Source organism: Podarcis gaigeae (genome assembly GCF_964106915.1).
Source record: "Podarcis gaigeae genome assembly, chromosome: 1".
In the NCBI taxonomy this organism is placed as follows: domain Eukaryota; kingdom Metazoa; phylum Chordata; class Lepidosauria; order Squamata; family Lacertidae; genus Podarcis; species Podarcis gaigeae.
This window is the reverse complement of record NC_139678.1, coordinates 30,368,351-30,394,082: the sequence shown is the minus strand read 5'-3', so window position 1 is coordinate 30,394,082 and position 25,732 is coordinate 30,368,351. Positions and strand designations below refer to the sequence as shown.

At 44.5% G+C, this 25,732-nt stretch overlaps 1 protein-coding gene across 3 annotated transcripts in view; it reads left to right on the top strand.

Moving 5' to 3' along the window:
• ESRRB (estrogen related receptor beta) overlaps positions 1-21,940 on the top strand; it is a 101,112-nt gene extending 79,172 nt beyond the window's left edge. For all 3 annotated transcript variants that reach the window (XM_083735690.1, XM_083735689.1, XM_083735691.1), the window contains exons 4-7: positions 6,056-6,166; positions 8,330-8,491; positions 16,094-16,363; positions 17,215-21,940. In XM_083735690.1, coding sequence (XP_083591816.1) covers positions 6,056-6,166; positions 8,330-8,491; positions 16,094-16,363; positions 17,215-17,459 — 788 coding nt within the window. In that variant the 3' untranslated portion in view covers positions 17,460-21,940. The remainder of the gene's footprint in view (positions 1-6,055; positions 6,167-8,329; positions 8,492-16,093; positions 16,364-17,214) is intronic.
• The last annotated feature ends 3,792 nt before the right edge of the window (positions 21,941-25,732 follow it).

The window sequence follows — 25,732 nt, the reverse complement described above, 5'->3', positions numbered from 1 at the left end:
TAGTGTCAGCATGCAGGTTGGGAAGCTGCATTGCATTACGTTCACCTGCCTTCAAAAGCCATTCTTTGGGTAACGATACATTGGGGGAGGGATGCGGGTGGCGCTGTGGGTTAAACCACAGAGTCTAGGACTTGCCGATCAGAAGGTCAGAGGTTTGAATCCCCGTGACGGGATCTGTAGCTCAACATGCAACTATGGAGCTGCTGCTTCCATTTGCCCTTGGCATCTTAAGTTGTACAATTCTAGTTCTGCGTTGGTTGACACATAGTCAGCTAGTTGTGGGGCGGGACTTACCTGACCGCCTGGTGGTGGAGCCGCTGCTGCTTATTGGGAGGGAGAGGGGAAAGGCAAGGAGACTGTGAGCAGGAACACTCTATTGGCTCCGCTGGAACATATGGTACTGACCTCCCCACTGCCTTGCCCCTGCCCTTTCCCTCCCAGAAAGCATCAGTAACACATCTGCCAGGGCAGATAGCCCCACCCTAGCATCCAATATTGCATGTAGTGATGGCTCCAAGGGCCAGATAAATGGCATCCTTGCTAGTCTTTCTGTCTTAAAGATACCATTGCCTAGAAATTAATTGGTACCATATATATACATATATAGGGACGCGAGTGGAGCTGTGGTCTAAACCACAGAGCCTAGGGCTTGCCGAACAGAAGGTCGGCGGTTCAAATCCCCGCAATGGGGTGAGCTCCCATTGCTTGGTCCCTGCTCCTGCCAACCTAGCAGTTCAAAAGCACATCAAAGTGCAAGTAGATAAATAGGGACCGCTCCGGTGGGAAGGTAAACGGCGTTTCCGTGTGCTGCTCTGGTTCACCAGAAGTGGCTTAGTCATGCTGGCCACATGACCCGGAAGCTGTACGCTGGCTCCCTCAGCCAATAAAGCGAGATGAGCGCCGCAACCCCAGAGTCAGCCACGACTGGACCTAACAGTCAGGGGTCCCTTTACCTTTACATTGGGGAGGGGCGACATATTTGCCCTACAAAAATGTCACCAGCAGTTCAAAACTGCTGACTGTCCAGCAGTCATTTTGCATCCCGCACAAAGACCCAAACCTAGTGTTGTTCAGTCACGTGGTTGCAGGGAGATGGTAACGCAGCACATAAATGGTGGAGAATATTCAGCAATATGGCCCTCTTTGGGAAAGAGCGCAGGAAAGAAAATGTTGAGATTTTTTCCCCTGAAAAAACTCTTACGAGAAATTTTGCCTCAGCTCTATACTCACTATTGCTTCACACAACACAGACACAGAGTTGCACACGCTGTTTCCCAGAGGAAAGTCTAGCATTTCATTCTCTGCCTGTATTCTTTTAATGCATGCCCATGTAGTGCTTCACAGAAATGACTATTGAGTAGTTGGGTTTTTGTTTTGTTTTAAATCGGCAAGTAAGCGAATTGGAACAGGGTAAGACAACTTGGTATGTTAGGTAACTCCACTCCCCCAAATAAGCAGTCCTAAACCAAAACTGGAACTGCTTCATGGTGCAATGAGGGGATAGCTTCTCAGTCTAGTGAAGCAACCAAGCCGCACTAGAGACCTTTTAACGTCTACTCACAACTCCCCATCTCAGACAGCAGCGAACCTTCTGCAGCTGCAGGTGACCTGACTGTGTTGTCAAGGAACTTTAACTAGACTGATTTGGACGGTATGACTCACATGTGCTGCGTTTTCCCTCGTCGTCTTTGTCTGCCTTCTATAGGGCACTTTCATTTAGTGCTGTCACTGCACTGCTGTCAAACCTCAGACTCAAGTAGCCGGCGTGAAATGCAGAATAATTACTGTAACTTAATTTGTGATTGATATCCTCATGGATCTTGCAAATCTCAGCATATCCATCCTACTTCCATTTCTGTTCAAGCCTCAGAACTGATTTTTTGTTGTTTTGTTTTCCTCACCCCCATCCCTACCATTTCCTCTACCATCCCACCAACTGGGCTTTCTTCATCTGCCTTGTGAATGCAGCCTCTCCCGCATTTTCATAGAAGCAATGAATGAATTTTTCTTGCAAATGCATTTTTTCTTGCAAATGCATTGAATGCATTTTTCCTGGGGCAAAGGGGTTCTGAAGGGCAGATAGGGCTCTGAGGCTTGGAAAAATTAAGCCATTTGCACCCACTCATTTTTGCAGGTTGCAGGTGTCCTCATGCCATGTTTCCCAGTCCCCCAAGCTATACAGGATAGCATGGTGCATCCTATTGATCATCCTGTTTACATGAAGTTAGGTGGTATTGCCCCCATTGGAATGGCGCCTCCTACAGGACTAAACAGGCAAAACATACAACCTCTTGCTCTGCTTGTGAGTCGATAGGCCAGGCTCCTGCAGTCTGACCAAGTTAGAACTTTTTAAAACATATTTTTTCACCTTTAGCTCCCCCCACTTTCAGTTCCTTTCTCCTCTCCACCAAAATCACCACATTTATTTATTTTTTAAAATTGTGTGTGGGGAAACCAGTGTGGTGTAGTGGTTAAGAGTGGTAGACTCGTAATCTGGTGAATCAGGTTCGCTTCCCTGCTCCTCCACATGCAGCTGCTGGGTGACCTTGGGCCAGTCACACTTCTCTGAAGTCTCTCAGCCCCACTCACCTCACAGAGTGTTTGTTGTGGGGGAGGAAGGGAAAGAAGATTGTTAGCTGCTTTGAGACTCCTTCGGGTAGTGATTAAGTGGGATATCAAATCCAAACTCCCCCCCCCCTCTTCTTCTTTTGGGTTCCTTTAGCTGGGGGTGAGGATGACACCACAGCCTGGTTCCCGCCAAAAAGCCTAGGGCAGAGGAGCCTAGAGAGAGGAGTTCAGTGGCACCACTCCAATGGCCGGTAGCAAAGGAAAACAAGCTGCTTCACGCAACCTTTGGAGGCTTATGGCCTTGGCTGACCCTTTCCCTGCCTTTCAGTGGGGCATTTCTCCTCAGAAGTTGCCACACTGAACACAGCAGGGCGGAGAGGAGCAGCTGCCCTGCATTCAGTGGTGAGGGCAGGCCACAGAGCTTCGGCCCCAGTCGCCAGCCAGCGAAGCTTATTCCACCTCCCCAGGCCACCAAGCAGCACCTCATTCATCCCCAAATCAATGTGGTTGCATCATTTATGGAAAATTAGCACGGCCCATGTTTCTCTCTCGTTCCTTTCTCAGATGCATTAGCAAAAGAAGTTTCTTCTTTTCACTATTCTGATATGTTTATTAAACAGCTCAGGACCCTGCCAAATATTACCTCCTAGCCGCTGGATTGCACTGCCTTTCATTTCTGCAGAGATTGTAAGCTTTTTGGAGCAGGGATCTCACGTCAGTGTCTTTTACACTGTAGGTTCAGCATATAAATGTTTTATAGTTTTATGTGCTATAAGCCACCCAGAGTGGCTGGGGAAACCCAGCCAGATGGGTGGGGTTTTAATTCAATAATAATAATAATAATAATAATAATAATAATAATAATAATAATAATAATAAATGGTGGGGTTTGCTGCTAGAGCACATAGTAATTCCTCTACATAGCAACAGCAACAGCTGAGCGGGAGGGTTTAGTCTGCACACACTGTCTCTTTAACGCTGGCCATGATGATGACTGTTTGGATGAAACAACAACTGTGACCTTATTTAAAGTGCTTGCCTGAAGGAGTGTCAAACAGGATGGAGGGACAGGAGGAGAACAGAGTCTCTCCTTTGAAATTAACGAGCTAATGTCCTTGGATGAATAGACATATCTACTCAGCAAGGAAAAGAGGGATGGAGGGTAAATCTCCTTGTATCTCCCTCTCTCCCTCTCTCTTGCTTATCTCTTTTAATGCACTTAAGTCCTTTTGTGTTTCTCTAATCTGATTGAGGGTGCCTAATACCTTTGCAACCTGTGCAGCCACCTTCCTAGCCAAGCACCGAGGACAACACGCTTATATGTGCATGATTCTGCTTGGTAAAAATAGCATAACTCCCTCCACTGGTTCCTCACCTTTTCCCTTTTGCTATATCTAAATGCCCTGTTACTCCACACTTGGGACTTGCAGTGGAAATTAGTTTCACTGGTGTTCCAGTGTACACCAGTGTACATCTCGCCCTACAGGCATTCGCACCTCACTCGTCCAGTGAAGATATGGGGAGAAGCAGGGCCACGCATACAGGCCATGTCCCCCCCCCCCAATGCCAGAGCATCAGCTGGCCATGCCCCTAGCACTGAAGGCTCAATATTAGTGCAAAAGGGTACAAAGTGAATAAGGCCCATTTCACACCAATGCCAAACACGTGGCAGTGGTGGGCATGGCCACTGGACTCAGTCCCACTTTAACCCCATCCCACATATTTGTAAACCACTGTGAGGTTGTTTTCTTTTATAATCAAATGGTATATAAATGTTAGGGAATAAATGACATAGATTCAGTGGGTTAAAAGGGAGAGTGAATGTCTGCACACTTCTTTGACCCTGACCAGGGTGTGAGAGCCCTACGGGTTTTTATAATGAATTTATTCATTTATTTCCCAAATTCTATATACCACTAGAGTGTAAACACACACACACACACCTCAAAACAGTTTAGAGTGTGCAAATGAGCATCCAATTCATTGTGCCGGTAAAGTTGCAGATAAGTGGTGTTCATATGCATAACAAAAACAGCAACACTTTGGTGTAACCCATTAGCTCATTTGATCATGGCCAAGATCTTAAGTGCATGATTTGGGAGAGTATTCTTGGAGAGTGCAGTTATTCCAATGGTACTAATGAGGACAGGCTGCCTGTATAGTGTTGGGTTATTCAATGCTAGTCAGGTTGGTTTCCTGGGAACTGGGTCTTGCCTGTCATTCTATTTGCTTGGATATTATTTCACAAACACTATAGAAACATTTCTACCTCACTGGGTTGAGATGCTAATAGGAGGGTGAAAAGGGAAGAAGCTCTGATGTTTAAAAATGCATTGTTTGTTTTTGTCCCTTTTTTCATCAACTGGGTGGGGGAGAAGGGATATCTGTGTATATTTTAAGAAAGATATTTCACAGAGCAATCCAAATTGCTGGTGGGTGGCAGCAGGATTTAACAGAGTAGTGGAGCAACTGCTACATCTGGAGTCCCACCGGTTGCACTGGAAAATAATGTCTCCTCCTGCCCCCACATGCCATTTCCAGGTTGGTGCAGCCGACAGACTCACATCAGGCCAATTGCTGGTGGCTACAGATGAGGGAGAAATTAGATTTTGTTAAAGCAAACCCACCTAATTTGTACTTACCGAAACAATACGCAAACTGAAACACAGCCATCCTTCAAAATCCATACTTCTCTGAATTTTCAACACCGTTCCCCAGCCACGTAATTGTATAAAAATGCACATAGCAGGATAAATAATGTCTATAAATACACCTGTTTAGTGAAGATAGCATACAAAAATGCATTATATTAGGACACAAGTGATTTGCAGGAATGTGTATATTAGGTAAAATTGCATACAGAAAGATGTGAATTGGGAGAAACTTGTGTTAGAATGCTGATGAATTTTCATGAGGATTTTTGTGTGTATTTTTTTTTTAAAAAACCCCATGCGGAAATGTGGAAAACTGAACTTAAGAATGGGAAACTGAAAAACTGAGACAAACCAAAATTGACAGATCCACCCATTCCTGGTGTGAATGCAGAAACTGAGTAAATGAAAAGTTTCATTCTAAGGGCCCCTGCAGACATCCTATTTATTAAGCATCCATCATGATTTGCATACGTGATGTTATTGGGTGGTTATCCCCCCCCCCCACTGGTACAGCCAGACAGAATTGGGTGAACGGACATCTCAAGTTCTATCCTATCTGCACCACTTCCAGGAGGGATTGTTCCATCAGTCAATTTATCTTATCAGTTTTTCTCTTCATTGGCAGCGCAATCCTAAACATGCCTACTCAGAAGTAAATCCCATTGGGCTCAATGAGGCTTACTCCCTAGGATGCGTAGTTAGAACTGCAGCCCACGTGCATAGGAATCAATAGGAGTGCATGTGCATACAAATATACCTGTTAAGAATAAGGAAACATATCTGAATCCACACCAAAAAAAGGCCTTAAGATTTCCTTCCTCTTTTGCCTACAGGGGTCCGCCTGGATCGAGTTCGTGGAGGCCGTCAAAAGTACAAAAGGAGATTGGATTCCGAGAGCAGCACTTATTTGAGCTTACAGATTCCTCCTCCAGCCAAAAAGCCATGTAAGTGCCGGTATCACACTCTGTTGCCTGGGGCAAGCCCTCAATTTCCTTTCCCCTAACATAGTGCTATGGGGTTGTGCTGTTCTCCCTGAGTGTTCCTCGTAAGAAACCAGTTCTCAGCTGTCTTAATTAGGGAGCCGCATGAGTTAGTGTCCTCTGAGACTTTTCTGAAACTGAAACCGAGGGCAATTGTTTAGATACATGGTTTAAGGGAGCACCTGGCTTTTCCCTAAATCTACAAGAGATCAGCTTGCAGGTGAAGATGATGGCCTACCCATCTCACCATGATGATTCTCCAGCTTTGCATGATCCTGCTAGCTGCCTGGCAACCTATTCATCATAGATCTCTATGCTCCATGCATTGTAGAATCTATTACTGGGGCATTTCACACATGGTCCAGCGCCAAGGGCCTTCTGGTGGTTCCCTCCCTGCGAGAAGCCAAGTTACAGGGAACCAGGCAGAGGGCCTTCTCGGTAGTGGCACCCGCCCTGTGGAACGCCCTCCCACCAGATGTCAAAGAGAGCAACAACTACCAGACTTTTAGAAGACATCTGAAGGTAGCCCTGTTTAGGGAAGCTTTTAATGTTTGATGCATTACTGTATTTTAATATTTTGTTGGAAGCCGCCCAGAGTGGCTGGGGAAACCCAGCCAGATGGGTGGGGTATAAATAATACATTATTATTATTATTATTATTATTATTATTATTATTATTATTATTCAGAGGAAATCCTGAGCTTGCCACTGAGTCTGAACTCAGTGAGGGAGATTTAGCCTATCAGATTCCTTGGTACCTATACCTGTATGATACCTGTGCTTTTTGCTTTGATACCTTACACTTAAGACATCTTCGGTGCACTCCTAAGCAAAAATGGTAAAGGGTCTTAGTTCTCTGGAAGGCCTTGCTTCATTGCTCATAGATCTTATTCTAATGTCTGCCCAGCTACTAGCACTTTGGTTTGAGGTGGAGAAACTATCCCTGGAAAAGATAGATCACCCTTCCCACCAAGATTACCTTCTGTCAGAGTTCAGCCAAGCCACACAGACTGCACCCTCTGTGCTGGTCCTGCAGCACCAGTGATCAGCTGCATGTTCTAGAGCAGGGGTAGGCGGCCCAATCGCCTTCAAAATCTGGCCCATGGATGGTCTGGGAATCAGCGTGTTTTTACATGAGTAGAATGTGTCCTTTTATTTAAAATGCATCTCTGGGTTATTTCATCATCATCAAACCTTTTATTGGCATCACATACAAACATCCATAGCAAATCAATACAGAATTCCTGCCTTCCCAGTAACACAAAACATTTGTCTCTGGGTTATTTGTGGGGCATAGGAATTTGTTCATATTTTTTCCCCAAAATATAGTCCGGCCCACCACATGGTCTGAGGGATGGTGGACCGGCCCACGGCTGCAAAAGGTTGCTGACCCCTGTTCTAGAGAGTGGTCAGAACAGGATGAGGTCCCCTCCATTAATGTACCAGTGGACTCAAACACCCTAAGAGCCACTTCACTTTCCAAAAAATCAGTATTTTACAATAGAAAGTTGGGAAAATATTTGCAGCAGACATGAGAAATAGACCATACTTTATTTTAATTTCCATAGGGGTGTTTCCTTAAGCCGTTTCCCCTGCATTTCCCCCCATGTCAGAAGATTCCCCATTTATTCCAGCCGGAATGTCCATATGTGAGCTTCCTATCAGTATTAATTAGCCAGAATACATGGTAAAACAATTATCAGTTGAAATATGCAGAGTGTTCAGAATGGAAAGTTATATCTTGGCAAAGGATGCTTAGGTATATCAGTAATTAACACATGTAAATATCTATGATAGGATCAGGGACCGATCGTAGCTCAGTGGTAGGGCACATGCCTTGCATGCAAAAGGTTGCAGGTTCAATCCCTGGGGCCTCCAGTTTAAAAAGGAGCAGGTAGCATGTGATGAGAAAGACCTCCGCCATGGTCTCTGGAGAGCTGTTCACAACTCCGAGAAGGCAATACTGGGCTAGAGGAACAAACAGTATGATCAGGCAGGAGCCAGTTTCCTACATACCTGGCATTCCCAAGCAAAAATAATCTCACCTTTATTTCAGACAGTGGAGTTTTAAGCTACTTGCGTAGGTTCATCAGATGCACATACTGATTTCTGCTTTGGAATTTCCAGTGACCAAGATCGTCTCCCACTTGTTAGTGGCAGAGCCGGAAAAGATTTATGCTATGCCTGACCCTACCATGCCGGAGAGCGACATAAAAGCTCTGACCACGCTCTGTGATTTGGCAGACAGAGAGCTGGTGGTGATCATTGGCTGGGCAAAGCACATCCCAGGTAAGAAGCTAAGGTTGGGGGGCAAAAAATGGTTGTAGCAACTTACCGTCATGGGCACTAGTTTATCCTTTTCAACAGGGAAGCTGCCATTGTCTGATGAGGAACTCTGAAATTTTGGGTGTAAAAAACCCCCCAAGATTTTGCAGCTTCAGTCCCCACATTTTGCAAATGGAATAAAAATGCAATGGGAATCTTTAACCTGTGAGCAGCCTTGGAGGGATGTACCTCTCTTGTTGCACATTACGAGAAACAACAAATTGAAGTGGGAATAGTACATACACACACACACACACACACACACACACACACACGTGTTTTTTGCTGCTCTTTTAACCATGCGAAGCAGCCTCAAGGAGAACCCGAGTTCAATAGAAAATAGAGGTTATGAGAGGACTCCTAGTTTACAACAGACTCCTCACTTTCAATCAGAATTCCAATGCAGTTATTGATTTATTGGTGTAAATTAATGTATCTTTAGATGCTTGCGATTATCTTATAGCTTTAGCTTTGAACTGAGAAAACTCCAGCTGATGGGTACTTGGGAAAGGAGGTCAGTCTTTGGATACTGCTTCTCAGCAAATCTTAATCCCAGTGGTGCCCTTCTTGAAGGAGGCCTGTCATAACAGGGATTACCCCACTCACTGGCTGCACAATCTGCCAGGGCCTGATTCAGCACAAACAGTGTAATGCTGCTGATTAAGGAAACTCTGTCTGGATTGCTCCACTAACCCAGCAGCTGGGAAGAATTAACAGGAAGGATAATAACAAACTACACCAGATGACAATTTATTAATTCTCAGGCTACCATCTCCATATTGATGAGGCCCCTTCATGTAAGAACATTTGTGAGGTCAGTGTACTTTCCCAATTTTAGTGCACAATCCAAACAGTTGTTGACTAGGTAGAGCTGCTGTTGTGGAGATACCACATTTTCCAAGCAGGTTAGATATATTCACACTTTCGTTTCTGTCTGTTTGTCTAGAAAGATGTGGAGCATTCCCCCCCCCCCCCCAGTAGTACATTTGTTACTTGCCTGATTACAGTGCAAATTGTGGTTGCATTTCACTGGAGAGCACTTGATCACATCCTGTCCCATTACTTCTCAAAGCAAAGTGTGCCGATGTACCATTTTGTGGAATCCTTTCCCATTGTTTTGAAATTTTGCAATGGAAAAGTCCACAAAGTTGCTCCTCGCAGACAAACCCAAAGCTAATTCAAATGGGGTGTGTGAATTAATAGCTAAATAATACTCAGTGTGGACAGGCCCAGAGTGAGTTGACAGCATGATAGGAAAGGAAGAATGATCTAAGGGTAACAATATAGTTAGGTCCTAAGTTTCTGAATAATAAGGCAATATGTTAATTTCGTCCAATGAAATCTCTGAAAGCTGTGAGTATGTGTGTACATGTACACAACTTTCAGGTCTGCATTAATTCCTAAACTTGCCTCAGACAAACAACTGTGTAAGGACCCTCTCAGTGGTGTCAGCACATGGGTCCAATTAAGCTTGAAGCCACTCTTCAGCAATTGGGGGGGGGATACATTTTAATAGTGTTCAGCAAATATTATTACTTCCCTACCAAGGCTGTCTTCCCCTCTGGACAGGACTCCCCTTTCTTCCTGCATTAATCACCTGTACCTTGGTTCCCCATCACTGTGTCTCCCTGCAGGAAGAGGGGACTTCTGTTGAGGGGTGATGACAGGGGCTCTTTGGGTGACTGTTTTGCTGCTGCTCTTGCTGGGAAGACGAGAGCTTCGCACAGGATGAAATATGGCTAGTGGAGTGACAGCAGCTGTGTCTAGAGTGGCCTCAGATCCTATAATTACATCTCTCTTTATTACAGCTGCTAATGGCCCTCCAGGATGACAGAGATGATAATAAATTAACAGATTATGAACTCCACTTGCCACAAATTATGTGTTTTCTCTCTCTCTTCTCTCTCCCCCCCTCTCTCTAAAGATTCTGGTAGCTCCTGCTGCCAAATGTCTAAAAAAGAACAGGTTTCTACACCCATGGGTACAAATACTACAGGTTTCAGAGGGAATCTGTGAAGTTCAGCTGGGATACTGCCAAGAGGAGCTTATGCATGCTTCTCTGTAAGAAAGGATGAAGTAATGTGCTTTATTTGTAGCAATGTGGCGCATGCAACAATTTTCTAATACATGGATGAGGAGGAACCCGTGGCCTCCAGCCAAGATGGCCAATGGTGAAGACTGAATGATGGGCGTTGTAGTCCAGCAACATCAGGAGAACTTCAGCTTCCCCACCCTTGTTCTCACAGGACAGATTCCATGTTTCTGGAATGTGTGCCTGATGGAGCTGGAAAGTTAGCCACTCCAGCCATCATTTGGATCAGTTCTCAGATGCCTCCAAACAGGGCATGATAGAGATACTAGCCATCTCCATTTTAGTTTAGAGCCATAGATTTATAGGTCTATATATTCTGGTGTGTTTAATTTTTTTTATTTTTAAGAAAGATGCATAAACTGGTGGCCATCACCATAAACTGGTTATGCATGCATTTAAAAAAATGACCCGAGCCTAGAGCTAATCATTTTCACTGGGTGACCTCGGATATGTCCCCTTTGACATCTTTTTCTAAACACAACAGATCATCCAAATATTCCTTTCTTATAGGGAGGATGCTCTAACCCTCTGGCCATTTTAGCTGCCTTATTCTATCCCTCTTCCAATTCTATGGTGCCTTTTTGAAAAAGGGCAACCAATCTGCATGCAGTATTGTAAGCCCATTTACACCACAGATTTATATAATAGCGTTATTGTAGCAATCATTTTATTTTCAGCTCCTTTAATTCTCATCCACTCATTCTTCCTAACACAGGATTTGCCTTTTTCACTCCCACAGTACACTGATTTGACCGTTTTTTTCAGTGAGCTTTCCACTACTAGTCCAAGATCTTTTCCCTGAGTGGTACAGTTCCTTCACAAGTAGTTATTCTGTTGGCATTCTTATAGTTTGTTGTGGTTTAAACCATCTTGAATAACTGGTGTCAACCACAGACTTAGGTTTATCTTGATTCCAGATAATTTATTACTAACTTAAAAGCACTGGTCTCAAAGAGTGCTGAGCCAGAATTGAAACCCCATGAATTCATAGCCCTCCTTGTGGTTTATGAAAGAACCCACCCTGTTGGTGATGCTGAGGGAAAGAGCTGTGAACCTATCAGCGAGCCTCAGCCAACACGTGGGTCTGATGGGCATTGTGGTCCAAAAGACCTTCAGGACACCAGATTGGGGGACGTTGATCTCAGCACTTCGGTGCTTTCATTGTTTGCTCACAGTCTAGTATCCGCAGCGGGCATAGCGTTTTCTTGCACAGCATGTGATCCGTTCTCTGCTCAGATGCATTAGGAATCCCACTGTTTAATTCCCTCTGTTATAAAAGAGAAGATTTTGATGCCAGCCCCCTATAGAACACCTTGCATTAGCCAGTTGGATATCAAGGAGATGCAACATGAATGACAGCTATCAGGTCTGAATCGGACAAAGAGGATTTCACCATCCTCTCTGGACAGAGTTGGTGAGGAAGTGCTCTTGCTTTGTCCCGGAGTCGCAGCTACAGTGTGGAGCACAATGCTCAGGATGTGAACTTGGAGCGGCAGGGTGTTCTTTGCCCATTATAGAAGTTTGTGTACACTTGGCAGGGATCTACTATCAACAGTTCTCTGTTGCGCATACCTGTGTGAAACACATTTTCAAGTGTGTGTTTGTCACATTCACGCTGCACACGTTAGGCATACACTTAAAATCCCTAGTGTAATGAGTGAAGAGGCACTGAGATACTAGATCAAATACCTCATGCACTGCTTGTTCTGTGTGGTTGGGATGTTTAATCCCTTACACTGTTTCAAATGATGTGTGCTTGTCTGGCTCAGAAAAGATTGAACTTCTTCTGTAACTGCTAAACTGGCTGGATTATTATTTCGTTTTGATGATTCTCGGTTAGGGAATGGAAGCGCCTTCCTCCATTAGGACACTGTCAAGCATAAATGAACTGACCGTAATAAGTCAGTGCGATGAATAGCTTACAGGTCTCCAGCAGAACTTCTGAGCATAGTTTTCTTGCTACATAAATGTGGATTAGCAACAGAAGAGCACAGCTCCCTTGCTAAAAGGGCAGCTTGTTGTTATTCAGACATATACAGGGCAAAGCACTGGGTTGTGGTCAGCAATGCACTGCAACCTGGTTGTCTAGCCTAGCTCCGTTCCATCTTCAGACTTGCCAAGAAGGGTTGGTTTTGCAGCTCATGTCCCTGATGTCCCAGCCTCCTCTTCAGCTGTCCTCTTATTTCTTCTGGTACTCCTCCCCAGTGCTTTATCGATCTCTCCCTCCTACCCATCAGGCCTCACACACGCACACACAACACGTGACAGCTGATTGGTATCTGTTAATTAATGTGGCCTGCGGCCTCTTTTCTATTCAGTGGCCTGATAAGGGAAATTGGATGTCCAAGGACTGCCGTGCCATTATCACCCCTTACCTCCTCTGGCAACACAAACACAAAACATAGTGTAGTGATAAATAAATACCACTAACCCATCCCTCTGCCCTCACTTCCTTGGGCTGAGATAGCTGAGACAGAAAAATGGAACTCCCGACCAGTCAATACAGCAATCACCAGCTCTTTTGTTAATTGCCAAGTTGATAACAAGAGAAATCAAATGATCCTTGCAGTGACTGGCTCCTTTGGCCCAGATGTAGGCGCACGAGTACCAGAGCAAAGGACTCTGGGAATAAAGGCATCCTGCTGAGCATAAATCACAGCTAGAGGGACTGGAGCATCTGTGAGTCAAAGGTTAATGAGCTTAGGAGGAACTGTGGGGCAGCAGTGAAGCAGTTGCACAAAAAGAAGAAAAGGGAACCAGAATGATCTCTTACAACACTTGGCAAGAAATGTTAGGTAACTCCCTGTTTGTTACTAGGAACAGATGAATCTGTCAATGTCATGTTCTAAATTTTCCAATCTCAAATTCGGTTTGCATCAGTTTGCAAAGCTTTAAAAACTCAAACACATTTTGGGGTACACTTATCCTAATCTATCAGTTTTTGCAAGCAGTATACGCATTTTTGCAAGAGCCTAATATAAGGCATTGTTGTGAGTTATTTTTGCTCACATGCACAGTTTTGTGCTTAGTTTTCCCTAAAATACGTTTGGTGAGAACTGCATCACAAAATTTGTTGAAGAGTGAGTTATAAGGATAACTGCATTTCAATTTGCATATTGGTTTGGAAAGTATGGTGTTATCTAGGTTCACATTAAGCCAAATGAACAAAATGAATTTCTCCCCCATTCCTGGTTGTAACCAAGGTGTGAAAATAAACCACTCTTTGTGGAAGGAGCAGGCAGACTTTGGGCTAGCTTGAGTCTCCATGCTTTCTTTATATGTAGGATGTGTATGTGTTGTGACAGACTAGGAAGAGTCAGGAAATACTGAGAAGAAGCTCAGTTGTCAGTAGTGTTTCTACTCTCATCCTCTCCCTCCCTCAGCAAGAACAGTTCCCCCCATTTCTTCAGGACTCTTGTGTGAGTCTGCTAATTTTGAAAGAGCATCTCAAGAGTGAAAATGGAAAATTTCATCATGCAAAAGTGAAATGTCCATGACATTCTTGTGAGTAAAGTTGCAACAGAGGGAAATTTATACCTGTGTCTGTTTGTGAGTCAGATAGTCATGTGCCAAACTACTCCCAGTGTCTTACTCATGTCTGAATCACTTGTAGACAGACATTTGTCCTTGGCACGTTAAGAAATTTGTGATATAGGAAGTGGCCTTTTCTTACACTTATGTTTCACACAGAAACAAAGCCCATCTCCTTTTCTCCTTTCCCACACTGGCTGTGATGCCTGATTTCATTTTTCCAGTGTGGACTGTATGTTGTCCATCTCCCAGATTCCTTCTGACTTTTCCAGTTTTGAGAGCAGGTGGGCAGGTTAGGTGACGCTGCCTCCAGATGAACCATAATCTCCAGATCCCCAGTTTTCACACACACACACAAAAGGAAGTGAGAGAGTACATTTCTAGTACTTGTGGAATCTGAGTTATAAGGCAAAACATACAGGAACTATTCTTTTTATTTTTTTGTGAGAAACTAGCCAGACCCCCATTTAGTATGTACTTTGCATCCCCACCACCACCTAGAAAAATTCCTGCCAACACACATGATCTTACCAAGTAGTTTTCAAGCACAGCATTCCTCTGTTGTGGGGATCTCAATAAATACTACTAATTCTAATTTGTTCAGTTACAGATAGGTAGCCGTGTTGGTCTGCCATAGTCAAAACAAAAAAAAAAATTCCTTCCAGTAGCACCTTAGAAATTCCTTCCAGTAGCACCTTAAAGACCAACTAAGTCAGCTCATACCAAGAACTGACTTAGTTGGTCTTTAAGGTGCTACTGGAAGGAATTTTTTTTGTTCTAATTTGTTCAGTTCTCATTCATGGCTTTTCATTGTCTGGTCTGCCTGGTACCCAAATTGGTGTTCATGTCAGAATAAGTGCTGTTTGTTCCTGTGGGTCCTAAGGTAACATTAATGATCCTCTGGTTGATGGAGGCAATGTTATAAAACTGGATTGAGTTCCATTGTTAAGAAAAATTGACTTGGATCCTAACTTTTTTTCCTGTAAAGGGAATTAGCTTCTGTTTTTGGAAGGGAGTTGCACTCATGGAGGGGGCCCTTCTGTTCACAGCCTGAATGGACTTAATGGATTGTGAATGGACTTTTGTGATTAAATGCTACAAAGCTTGTTGGTGTGATGTATAAGCAAGCCTAACATTAATAGCCAGGCACATGGCAGTATTTAATGCTATTCTATGGCAGCAAATGTGAAAAGAAACACATCCACAGCTCTACATTTATTTGTTTATAGTATACAGGGAGAGCATTTATTTGTTTATAGTATACATGGTTTATTGGGCAGCTGTTCCACCTAAATTACATAGATCAGTCCTTTTAAATAAAACACCCGAGTCTTTACTCTTTCTTTCAATCATGTGTGCAGCTTCCAAAGGAAGTGGGAAGCTTTGGTATGTGGCAAGCTGAAGGTGATTCCAAATGGGATTGTGTGAATAAAAGTATTCCATTACAAAATCCATGTGTGTCATGGAATGGTTAAAATCACCCAAACTACATAGGACAGGCTTAGCCAAACTTGGCCCTCCAGATGTTTTGGGACTACAGCTCCTATCATCCTTAGCTAACAGGACCCGTGGTCAGGGATGATGGGAATTGTAGTCCCAAAACATCTGGAGGGCCAAGTTTGGCCATGCCTGACATAGGAAGTGGCTTACCATGTGGAACTGCAAATGCAACTGGCTCTTAAAATGTGGCACACCTGTGAGTGAAATGATTGAGTTTCACTTCTTTTTTTTAGCACTTTGTCAAAGGTGCATTTTTTTTACCTTGAACTGTGGTTAAATGTTTATGGCCAAGGGCTCCCCATGGGAATATTGAGGCTTCCATCATTGGGTGACCTAACAGAGTCCCCGCCAGATTTCTGAGCCTCAGGGCTTGGAGCAGGCAGTGCTAAAACACCGTCTCCTGCCTGTGTACGTAAGTTGACTTGCTCTTCTTGCCCTGCCAGGCTTTTCTAATCTTTCCCTGGGGGACCAGATGAGCCTATTGCAGAGCGCATGGATGGAGATACTTATCCTGGGTATCGTCTACCGCTCGTTACCCTATGAGGATAAATTGGTCTATGCTGAAGATTACATCATGGATGAGGAACATTCTCGCTTGACGGGCCTGCTGGAGCTCTACCTGGCCATCCTGCAGCTTGTGCGCAGGTATAAGAAGCTGAAGGTGGAGAAGGAAGAGTTTGTGACACTCAAGGCCTTGGCTCTTGCCAATTCAGGTGAGGTTACCATCTGGGATGGACATGAGAATCTGGCCACCATCGCCCATGAAAGACATTGGGTTCATGAACTTTACGTGTGGTCCAAATGGGGACTTTCTAGACTACTAGAGTGAGATAACATTCCTTTATGATTCCTTTGGTTCAGTCTGACGGTGGTCAAGGTAGAAAGGATGTTCTGAGCACCTCCTTTAGTTTTTATATCCCTCTAGTTGTCGAAACAGCTTCCAGATCACTGGGTCGTAGCGATTTCATATTTAACCAGCATTGTGGTTTGTTTCACTTCATTTTTTACTAACTCCAATGCTACCTTGATCTTGGAAAACTGCCACTGTGATACAGAGCCAGTGCTTGAACCTGGCTTGAGGCAGCTGCACATTGTAGAGAGGCCTATCTAAAAACATTCCATCATGAAAAATAGATACATTAAAAACAGGGGCCCCCCCCATGCCTCAACACTGAAAATTGCGTTAGAAAGAACCATAAGATCCCAAACTAAAAATACAAGAACCCATAACTTAAAGTGCATTCCTAACCATGTCTACTCAGAAATCCTAGAAAATGCAATGGGACTTACCGTACTCCCAGGTAAGTGGAGTTAGATTGCAGCCACAAACAGTAATAGAATCAAAGGCTTGTAGACAAAGAAAGCTTCTCAAATGCTGGTGGAATATGTGTTAACCTCCAGGGCAGGAAGTTCCATCTAGAAGGTGGTGCATGCCACGGAAAAGGCTGCCTCTCACACGACAGAGATATGCATAAGAAAGGTGCATCAGCTCTTCTTAAAGGACAGGCAGATTTGCCCTCTCACTTTTTTGCTGGTTTGTTTGTTTTGCCTTGTCTTTTTGCAGATTCGATGCACATAGAGGACATGGATGCAGTGCAGAAACTCCAAGACCTTCTCCACGAAGCTCTCCAGGATTACGAGCTGAGCCAGCGTCATGAGGAACCACGGCGTGCGGGGAAGCTGCTGCTCACCCTTCCCCTCCTGCGGCAAACAGCTGCCAAGGCCGTGCAGCACTTCTATAGCATCAAACTGCAGGGCAAGGTCCCCATGCACAAACTCTTCCTAGAAATGCTGGAAGCCAAGGTCTGACAGGGCCCAGGAAGCAAACTGGAAGCCAAGGTTGCGGCCATGGAGCTAACCAAACAGAGGTGGCAGCTGGCTTTTATCTCCAATCATTTATTATGGAAGAATTATTTAACATCCATCTGGCAGCCACGCCAGTCTGTACATCCATCTGAAGATTATTGTGTACAGAGAAGGAAACTCTTTTAATCAACATCACTCTCCCCCCCCCCCTCCTTTCTTTCTTTCTGGAAAATTATAGAACAAGCTCTTGCACTTGCAGAGGGAGCCAAAGGAAGTCTGGAGCCCCTAAGAGTGATGCTGTTTGCACTATCCAGGGCAGCCCATACCCATCTTCTTTGACCTAAGAGAAGGGGTGTGGGGACTGAAGCAGAAAATGGTGAAAAATAAGAGTTTGTAACATTCATAGCATGGTGGCGTGAGAGGAGATTAAAAAATATATCTGGGCATCAGTGGGTCCGCAGCTTGACCCCTTTCCTCAATGCTGTGGTCCATGTGATGGTGGTCTGTTTGGGGAGGAGCATCATGGGATCTCTTAAGTCGAGAATGGCTGCCTCCTGTGCTCAAGCTACACAGAAAACATGTACATAGAGGCCCTCCTTATTGGAAAGGACAGGCCTGACCGTGTAAGATATCCTGTGATATTGTACAGCTTATTTGCACCTGGCTTTCCCCTATCCATGTGCAATCATAACATTCCCGGTGGTGGTTACTAGAGAAGCTGGAGACATGTCCTTGAGACAGAAGGAGAGAGAGAAGATCTCGTGTGAGAACATGCAGAGGGAAGTAGCTGGATACTTTTTGTTGTTGTTCCAAGGCTGTAGTCACTCAGTCACCCCTTCATCCTCCTAGACATGGTGCTATTTAAAAAGAAAAAGAAAACCCTCTACCTCCTTTCCTTCTTTCTCCACATGGCCCAAGGTCACTGGAATCACAGGGAGTGGGCCAAAAAAAAAAAAAAAAGGTATCCCGAACCAGGGCATTTCCCAGTCTTTCCTCACCAATAGATTTCAAGCTCCAAATCCAAATATTGGATATATTCCCTGAGAGGTAGGGGAGAAGAAGAATTAGAAGAGCTCACCTGCTGGGCTTGTGCCATGTTAGGAGTACTAAAACAACCCAGGGGAGATACTTAATTTTTGCCTCCACATTCCTTTCGCACTGTGGCAACTCTCTCATTGAGGTCAGTTGCTTGAATCCAGCTTGAATGTAGCTGAAGGAAGGCAAGGCTAGCAAGGCTTATGTTTGAGCCAAAACCTGTTTTGAATGGCAGGCTTGAAGTGATAAGTAAGAGAGTGGCTCTGAGAATTGGACGTGCTTGAGGGATTGGGGAGGTAAGGTTTCTAGGTTATATTTATAAAAATAATGGCTTCCAAGTTAGCTTGGCCGCTGCCAACCCTCTTTTCAGAGATTAATTACTTTTCTTCTCATCCAGTCCCACAGAGCCACAAGTCCAGATGGCTTTGACTGGTTTGTGGCTTTTCAGGAGGGTGATGTGTTTGTGTGTCTGTTTTCACGGTTATTTTGGGATCCAGCAGTGAGTTCAAGAGTTAAACCCACTGTTGCAGAAGCAGCATTGAAGCCAAGATGACCATACAAGTGAATTTTACTTTCAAAGGGAGTGGTCAAAACAACATGTGAAAACAGGTCTAACCAAAGCAATAAAAGGTATGGATGGCAAAAAATATATATCATTTGCCAAGTGAGGGCTGGGCAGTATTCTAACTGCTTCCTGAGGTAAATCAGAACAGAGGCCTCAACTTCTTTACTTTGTACTAATTCACTTTGCTGCTTCATCCAGATGCTAATCCAAAGGTCCTCTATTTTGAAGAGGGAAAAAGGGGGTAGGGAGGGAGCCAGCAGATTGCTAAAGTGGTCTTCCATGACTATGAAGGATGAGACAGAAATAAACACAGTAATCATGAAGCTACCTTCGGATGCCTGCGGTTGGCAACTGATTTGGGGGCTGGACCATACTTACAATCTCCTGACAGTTTTGTTTTTGGATGACAAACAGCTCCAGTTTCCTACTCAAAATGGCTCCCTACTTCTTTTCCACCCATGGGGGAAAGTATTTTGAGGGATGCACCTTTTCTCAGAGTAGCTTCCTCTCTCCCCATCTTTCTTTATCCTGCTAACATTCATTGTCATTCTTCTCCAAAATAGCCATCACATGTAGGGGACCAGAGTAGCTCACTGGCAGAGTGCCTGCTTGGCATGCAGAAGGTCCTGAGTTCCTTTATTGGCATCTCTGTGGAAAAGGATCAGATCACAGGTGATGGGGAAGGCCCCCAGCTTAGACCCTAGAGACCCACTGCACATCAAAGTGGGCTACGGGCAAATAGACCTGAGTTTGCACAAGACTTCCTATGTTCCCGTGTCTCTCCTTTGCAAAGCATGGTTGCAGGATTCCTCTGCTAAAGGCCAGAGGAAGAGTTCCTGGCACTACAGGCCTCAATCATGGGTCCTTATTGGGAGGAGCATTTTCATGCTCATTTCAAACAGCCTTCCTTCATTGCCACTTTGGGGCAGTAAACAAGTGAAGACTCAGTAAATGCAATAAACGTGGGAACAAATACTTCTTGTTCCCATGTTTGTAAAACTACCACTTTGTTCATTTGCAAATAGCCTACCTAAGGTCATCTTATGTTGCTGGAGCATAAAATCACTGCCTTGCTGGGTTACACCCAGGGTCCATTTAGTGCAGTCTCTTGTCTCCAATTGTGGCCATTCTGGTAAGCTCTCAAGCAAGGCATTGCCCACACCTCTGCATAATCAAGGATATATTGTACCAGTGTTTATTTTTTCTGAAGTCGGAGGCAATATGGAGCCTGCTTGTCCATGACTCACTGTGCCCTTTTTGGTTCAATCAGAGATATAGCTGCATCGCTCTCAACCAACATTCCCCAATCTGATGCCATCCAGATGATTTTTGGGTTTCCAACTCCCATCAGCCCCAGCTAGAATGGCCAGTTTTCAGGGAGGATGGGAACTGTACTCCAAAACATCTGAATGGCATCAGGTTGGAGAAGACTGGCAAAAACTAAGTGAAGACCACATAACCTTCAGTAATTTTGAAGATGGTTTAATCTTAGAGATATAGGGTTGTCATGGTCCTGCCACTCTCCTCTGACCACCAACCCCCCAAATATCTTCCAGGGGTTTCCCCAGCCCTCCAGAGCAAATTTGGGGAGGTTGCAGGGTGCAAGGAGGGGGAGAAGAGGGGGGAAGGTCCCACTGTGCAAGTGGAAATCCATGTGGAGGTGGAAGGCATTATGTGGATACCGTCCATAATCGTAGAGGGGGCTGAGACCACATATTCCAAATTAATTTAATAGAACATACATCTGAGGAAGACAGTAGCAATCAACCAGAGCAGGAACTTGGTAATGCTTTAGATCTTATAAGGAGAGTGGATAGCACAGACCAGCTTCAGATTTTAGCAATATGGGGACAGCTCTGGTTCCATGCCTTTGGAACTAGCAGAAAGTGTGTGTGTGTGCAAGCATGCACTAAGCAATTATCCGGTCCTTCACATAGGAGTTAAATATTTTGTAAGGTATGAACTACTGGTACAAGAAGGATTCTGACAACTGCAAACCCTCAGACAATAGTAGCTTCCATGGAGTAGGTTATGAAGTCCCCAAGTGCTAACCCCGGGATTAGTTTAGGGCAAGGCATGCAGGTAAGTGCCTTCACTAGAATAGAAGCATGACATCTGTCAACCACTCCCTTTGCAGGAAGCTGTGTCACCCTACTTCTGTGCCTACCTGTAACCTGCAGTGTACTCTCTCCTTCCCAAAGCTTTACATAGGTCACTGTCTTCTGCTCTGAAATGCAACCCTCCCTATGAGCCATGGAGGCAACAAATGCTGCTTGCATTCACATTCCTTTCTGGGGTCTCTGGCCTTTAGTGCAACCAGCAAGCAAACACCCAAGTTGATAGGAATCGCTTCAGATCAATGGTGTGATACCCACCACCCATTGTACCTGAGAAAAAGGCGAGCATTATTTTGAAGTGAAAATATGAAGAAACTGCAAAACCACAACCCAACAGTATTGTTCATGCCAAATAAGGGGTGTTATTTTCTTCTCTCTTCATAACCAGATTGACTCATGTGTTCAGAAATGTCGAACACGTATTTTGAAACCATGCTAAAGCAGCTGTCAAAAAAGGAAGGAAAGAAACCCTAAGAATGTATGTGGCTGAGGTTTCTTGGCCAGTCATATGGTCCAAAGCCAGTCCTGCTCTGGTGGCTTGATGGTTAAGAGAAGCCAAAAACAAGCAAAGGGGAAAAGATGGGAAAGCCTGTGCAAAACTATGCAGGGTGTCATAGTCCAAGAGTGAAATAAAACAGTAACTACTCAACTATTATCTGCTCCTGAAAGAAAGAAAAAACTGTCAAATAACTAATTAAATAAATCGTATTCTTGTGGTACAGGTCATTTCGAACAAACTGAGAAATAAAACAAATGTACAAAGAAATCCTGTTGAGGTTGCATTTATTGAGTATTCCAAATCATCACTTCACCTTATCACACTGAGAGATTTGCTGTACACTATGCTACATCCAGGTACAGTGGTACCTCGGGTTACAGACGCTTCAGGTTACAGACTCTGCTAAACCAGAAATAGTACCTTGGGTTAGGAACTTTGCTTCAGGATGAGAACAGAAATTGCGCGGTGGCGGCGCAGCGGCAGCGGGAGGCCCCTTAAGCTAAAGTGGTACCTCAGGTTAAGAACAGTTTCAGGTTAAGAACGGACCTCCAGAACGAATTAAGTTCTTAACCTGAGGTACCACTGTATTCATATTGTGAGTTAAAATAAACAATATTGGAAAGGGAGCAAGAATGTGTGCACTACCTTTCTTCCCCCATCCTTGTCACTCTTTAGAATTTGGGGGGCAATCCTCTGAAGTGGGGAGCCTCCCCTTCCATTTTCACTTTGTCTAGTCCACAGATGCTTCCACACGAACCCTTTTCTATGGAATTGCTCTCTTTTCTTCACCCACCTTTTATAGAACATCCATATATTTTTTTCCAATCACTTGCTTTCTGTGGTGCCCTCCCATGTTTTTCCAGACATGATTTGTGATTGTTTTAAAATATTAAAATAGAATTGGAGATTGAGGCTGTTCAACGTGGACCAACGAAACAGTACCAATGTTTTTCAAGGCTCCTGTGCCTGTAAACAAATCACTTCCTCTTTGTATGGTCAGCTGACTTTATTGGTTCCTGTTGACCCTAGCTGGGTGACTTGTAATTTCCCCTTGAATAGCCTCTCTGCAAATTGCTCCACTTCAGAACCCCCCCCCCCCATGAGGTTATGTTCTTAATTACTGGAACCCTATTTCCCCATTCCTTTTTTTAAATGGAAAAAAAGAAAAATTTAATTAAGAAAAAAAGATATGAGGAAATCAGTAACTAGAAGCAAAGGCCACTCCCTTATGGGAGAATAAATTAACATGGGGCGATTCATAGAGCACCTATTGAAGGAGACATTACTTAGTAATCGTCCCACTAGGAGCAATAAGAAAACAATAAAACCAGCTAAACCTGCAAGCAATAAACCTGAAGTAGCCAGGTAAGTGGCTGAGAGAAGCTTATTTGTGAGAAGATATTATAGAACCATCTTCGGCCATATGAAAGGGCACAGCCAAAGCTGTATGGAACCCTAATTTTAATTCTGCTTCCTGCTCTACTTGCAAAACAAGCAATGTCTTAACAGCACTGAAGAGCTCTTGTGTAGAAGCACCCCAAACATGAATTTTGTTAGTACAGCAGTGCATAATCATCTCCTGGAAATGATGCTTAGGTTTTATCCCAAACACCCAAGCTCTTTTTTTGGAGGAAAAATAAAAAGGAACATGCTCTTGAGGTTTTTCAGAGGGAGATGACAGAACCACTCAGAGAAAAGGAGCAGTTGTCTTCAATGATGGAATCCAAACATATGGCATGTCAATGGAAGATCCCAAGAAAATGCTGAGCAATGGCTCAGATCCATGAATCCATGAAGCTAAACAAGGAGAAATACAGTTTTTGGCCAAAGCAAAAGGTGCCTTGGGTCCAGTAATTACGCAACATGAGGCAAAGCTAGTTATGCTACCATTAGAAAGCCAGAAGTGCTGACACTTTGTAAGGCCACATTCACACCCTGTATTTAAAGCGCTCTGATGCTGCTTTAAACAGTCACAGCTTCCCCAAAGAATTCTGGGAGCTAGAATTATAGAATGTCATGGACTGGCTGGATGCAGAGGAGTGGTGGCAGATACCAACTGGGGAACCCCCAAGGGAAGAAGGCTCTGAGTCAGGGGATTGGTGGTGGGATGATGATGAGTGCTCAGAGGAAGAAGAGAGCAGACTGGGAGAGGAAGAGGCTGGGGCAGAGAGCAGCCCAGAAGCAGAGGTTGGACCGGGTGGGGTGGGAGGCTAAAAGCCGTGATGAGGGATGTTGCTGAAGAAATCTCTCCCTCCTGCTGCAACCAGCTCCCTTCCCACCCTGGTCTCCCAGAACCAGAAGAGGTATGAAGAGGGCAGAGCAAATACAGAAATGGTGACATAGTCTCAGATTGCTTGGGAAGGACGTGGGGACGAGGGGAAAGATCTACCAGGATGCGTTCCTGTGCTCACTAGACCTGGCCCCTGAGTCGAATTTGTTTCCTTGAATAAAGAGTTAACTTTACTCATGTCTTGTGATTTATTACTGACTTGCTCCTGACTCCCACTCCTGACACAGAAGCTTAGAATTGTAGAGTTAGATGGGAGCACAAGGGTCAACCCTGTGCAATGCAGGGATCCTTTGCCCAATGTGGGGCTCAAACACCCAACTCTGAGATTTAGAATCTCATGCTCTGAGCTATGTCGTTTGTCCCCAGAGTTCCCTGGGAAGTGAGATTAATTGTTAAACCACTCAGGGAATTGTAGCTCTGGGAGGGGAATGGGGATTTTCTAACAACTCTCAGCACCCTTAGCAAACCACAGCTCCCATAATTCTTTAGGAGAAGCCACGATCGTTCAAAGTGGTGTCCTAGAGCTTTAAACACGTGGTGTGAATGTGGCCTGGGTCAATATGTACAATTAATCACAGAGACAGAATCATTAAATTCAGTAGCAGCTTGTGCGGTAGAACAGAGCTACTCCTTGATACCTGGGCCATGGTTGCTTACCTACACAGGGCAGAATGGGAGCAATGCCTGAGCCACACGGTTGCACCTGTGAGGCTGTTGCTGCCAACCTGACACTCTTGCGGGTGCATTCACATGCTTTCAACTTTGCCACTGCTCTGCTCTGCCCCAGACCCATCCAATTAAGCAGCAGCAAGGAGCAGGGCTCTGCAGGTCCGCTCCACCTTATGTACAGCAACAGAAATCCAGCATGGCCAATGGCTGGGAATGAGTGTGTGTGTGTGTGTAACTCAACAGCATCTGTAGGGCTGCAGGTTCACCATCTCTGCTCCAAAGCATCTAGATCCCAGATACCCTTTTTGGTGGTAGAACAAACCTTGCATAGCTCTTCCCCAGAAAGGTACACTTCAGTCCTTGTGACTTTTTGGCAACTGGTCAAGACTACAAAGTTCTGGCAGGCTCATGGCTTGGCTTGACATCTGATTTGAAGGCAGCTTCAGGGGGTTAAATGTTTTCGGTACTTGCAGTGTATATATTTGATTTAAATTGTATTTGATTTAAATATCATTAGCCACATTGCAGATTTTTTTTTTGTAAAACTTGAAATGTATTGAATGTTTTAATCAATAGCTAAACCTTGGGGGGAAATTCATCGCTTTCTAGTTGTAGAAACCACATCAGGAGTCCACCTTTTACAATGATAAAAGGGCATTATATTCAGCACTCACCATCTTACAACTCTATGGTGTCAATAGGTCCACAACAGTCAGGCCTTTACATCTGCTAGCCATAGTGCAACTAAACCTACATGAACCACAATGGATGCCAGTGGCAACATGCTCCAGAACTCCTGCTGAACAGAACAAAATATGCACAAATATTTTTTAAAAAGTGCCTCTCTTGTGTTTTGGCTAGCACAAAAACCTATGCGGTTTACCTTCTCTCTGATTACTCACAGACCATAAACCAGGGGGAACTGGATCCAGTTGATGTCTGTGGTCCAGGAGAGGAGTGGACAGATCTGGATAACGGAGGTGCAAGCCCAGGAGATGTGAGGAGGAAGGAACTGGAGGAGGAAGATGTGGGCAGGTGGGCAACCCAGGTGAAGTGAGGAAGAGGGATCCAGAGGACACAGATGCAGGCAGGTGGCTCAAG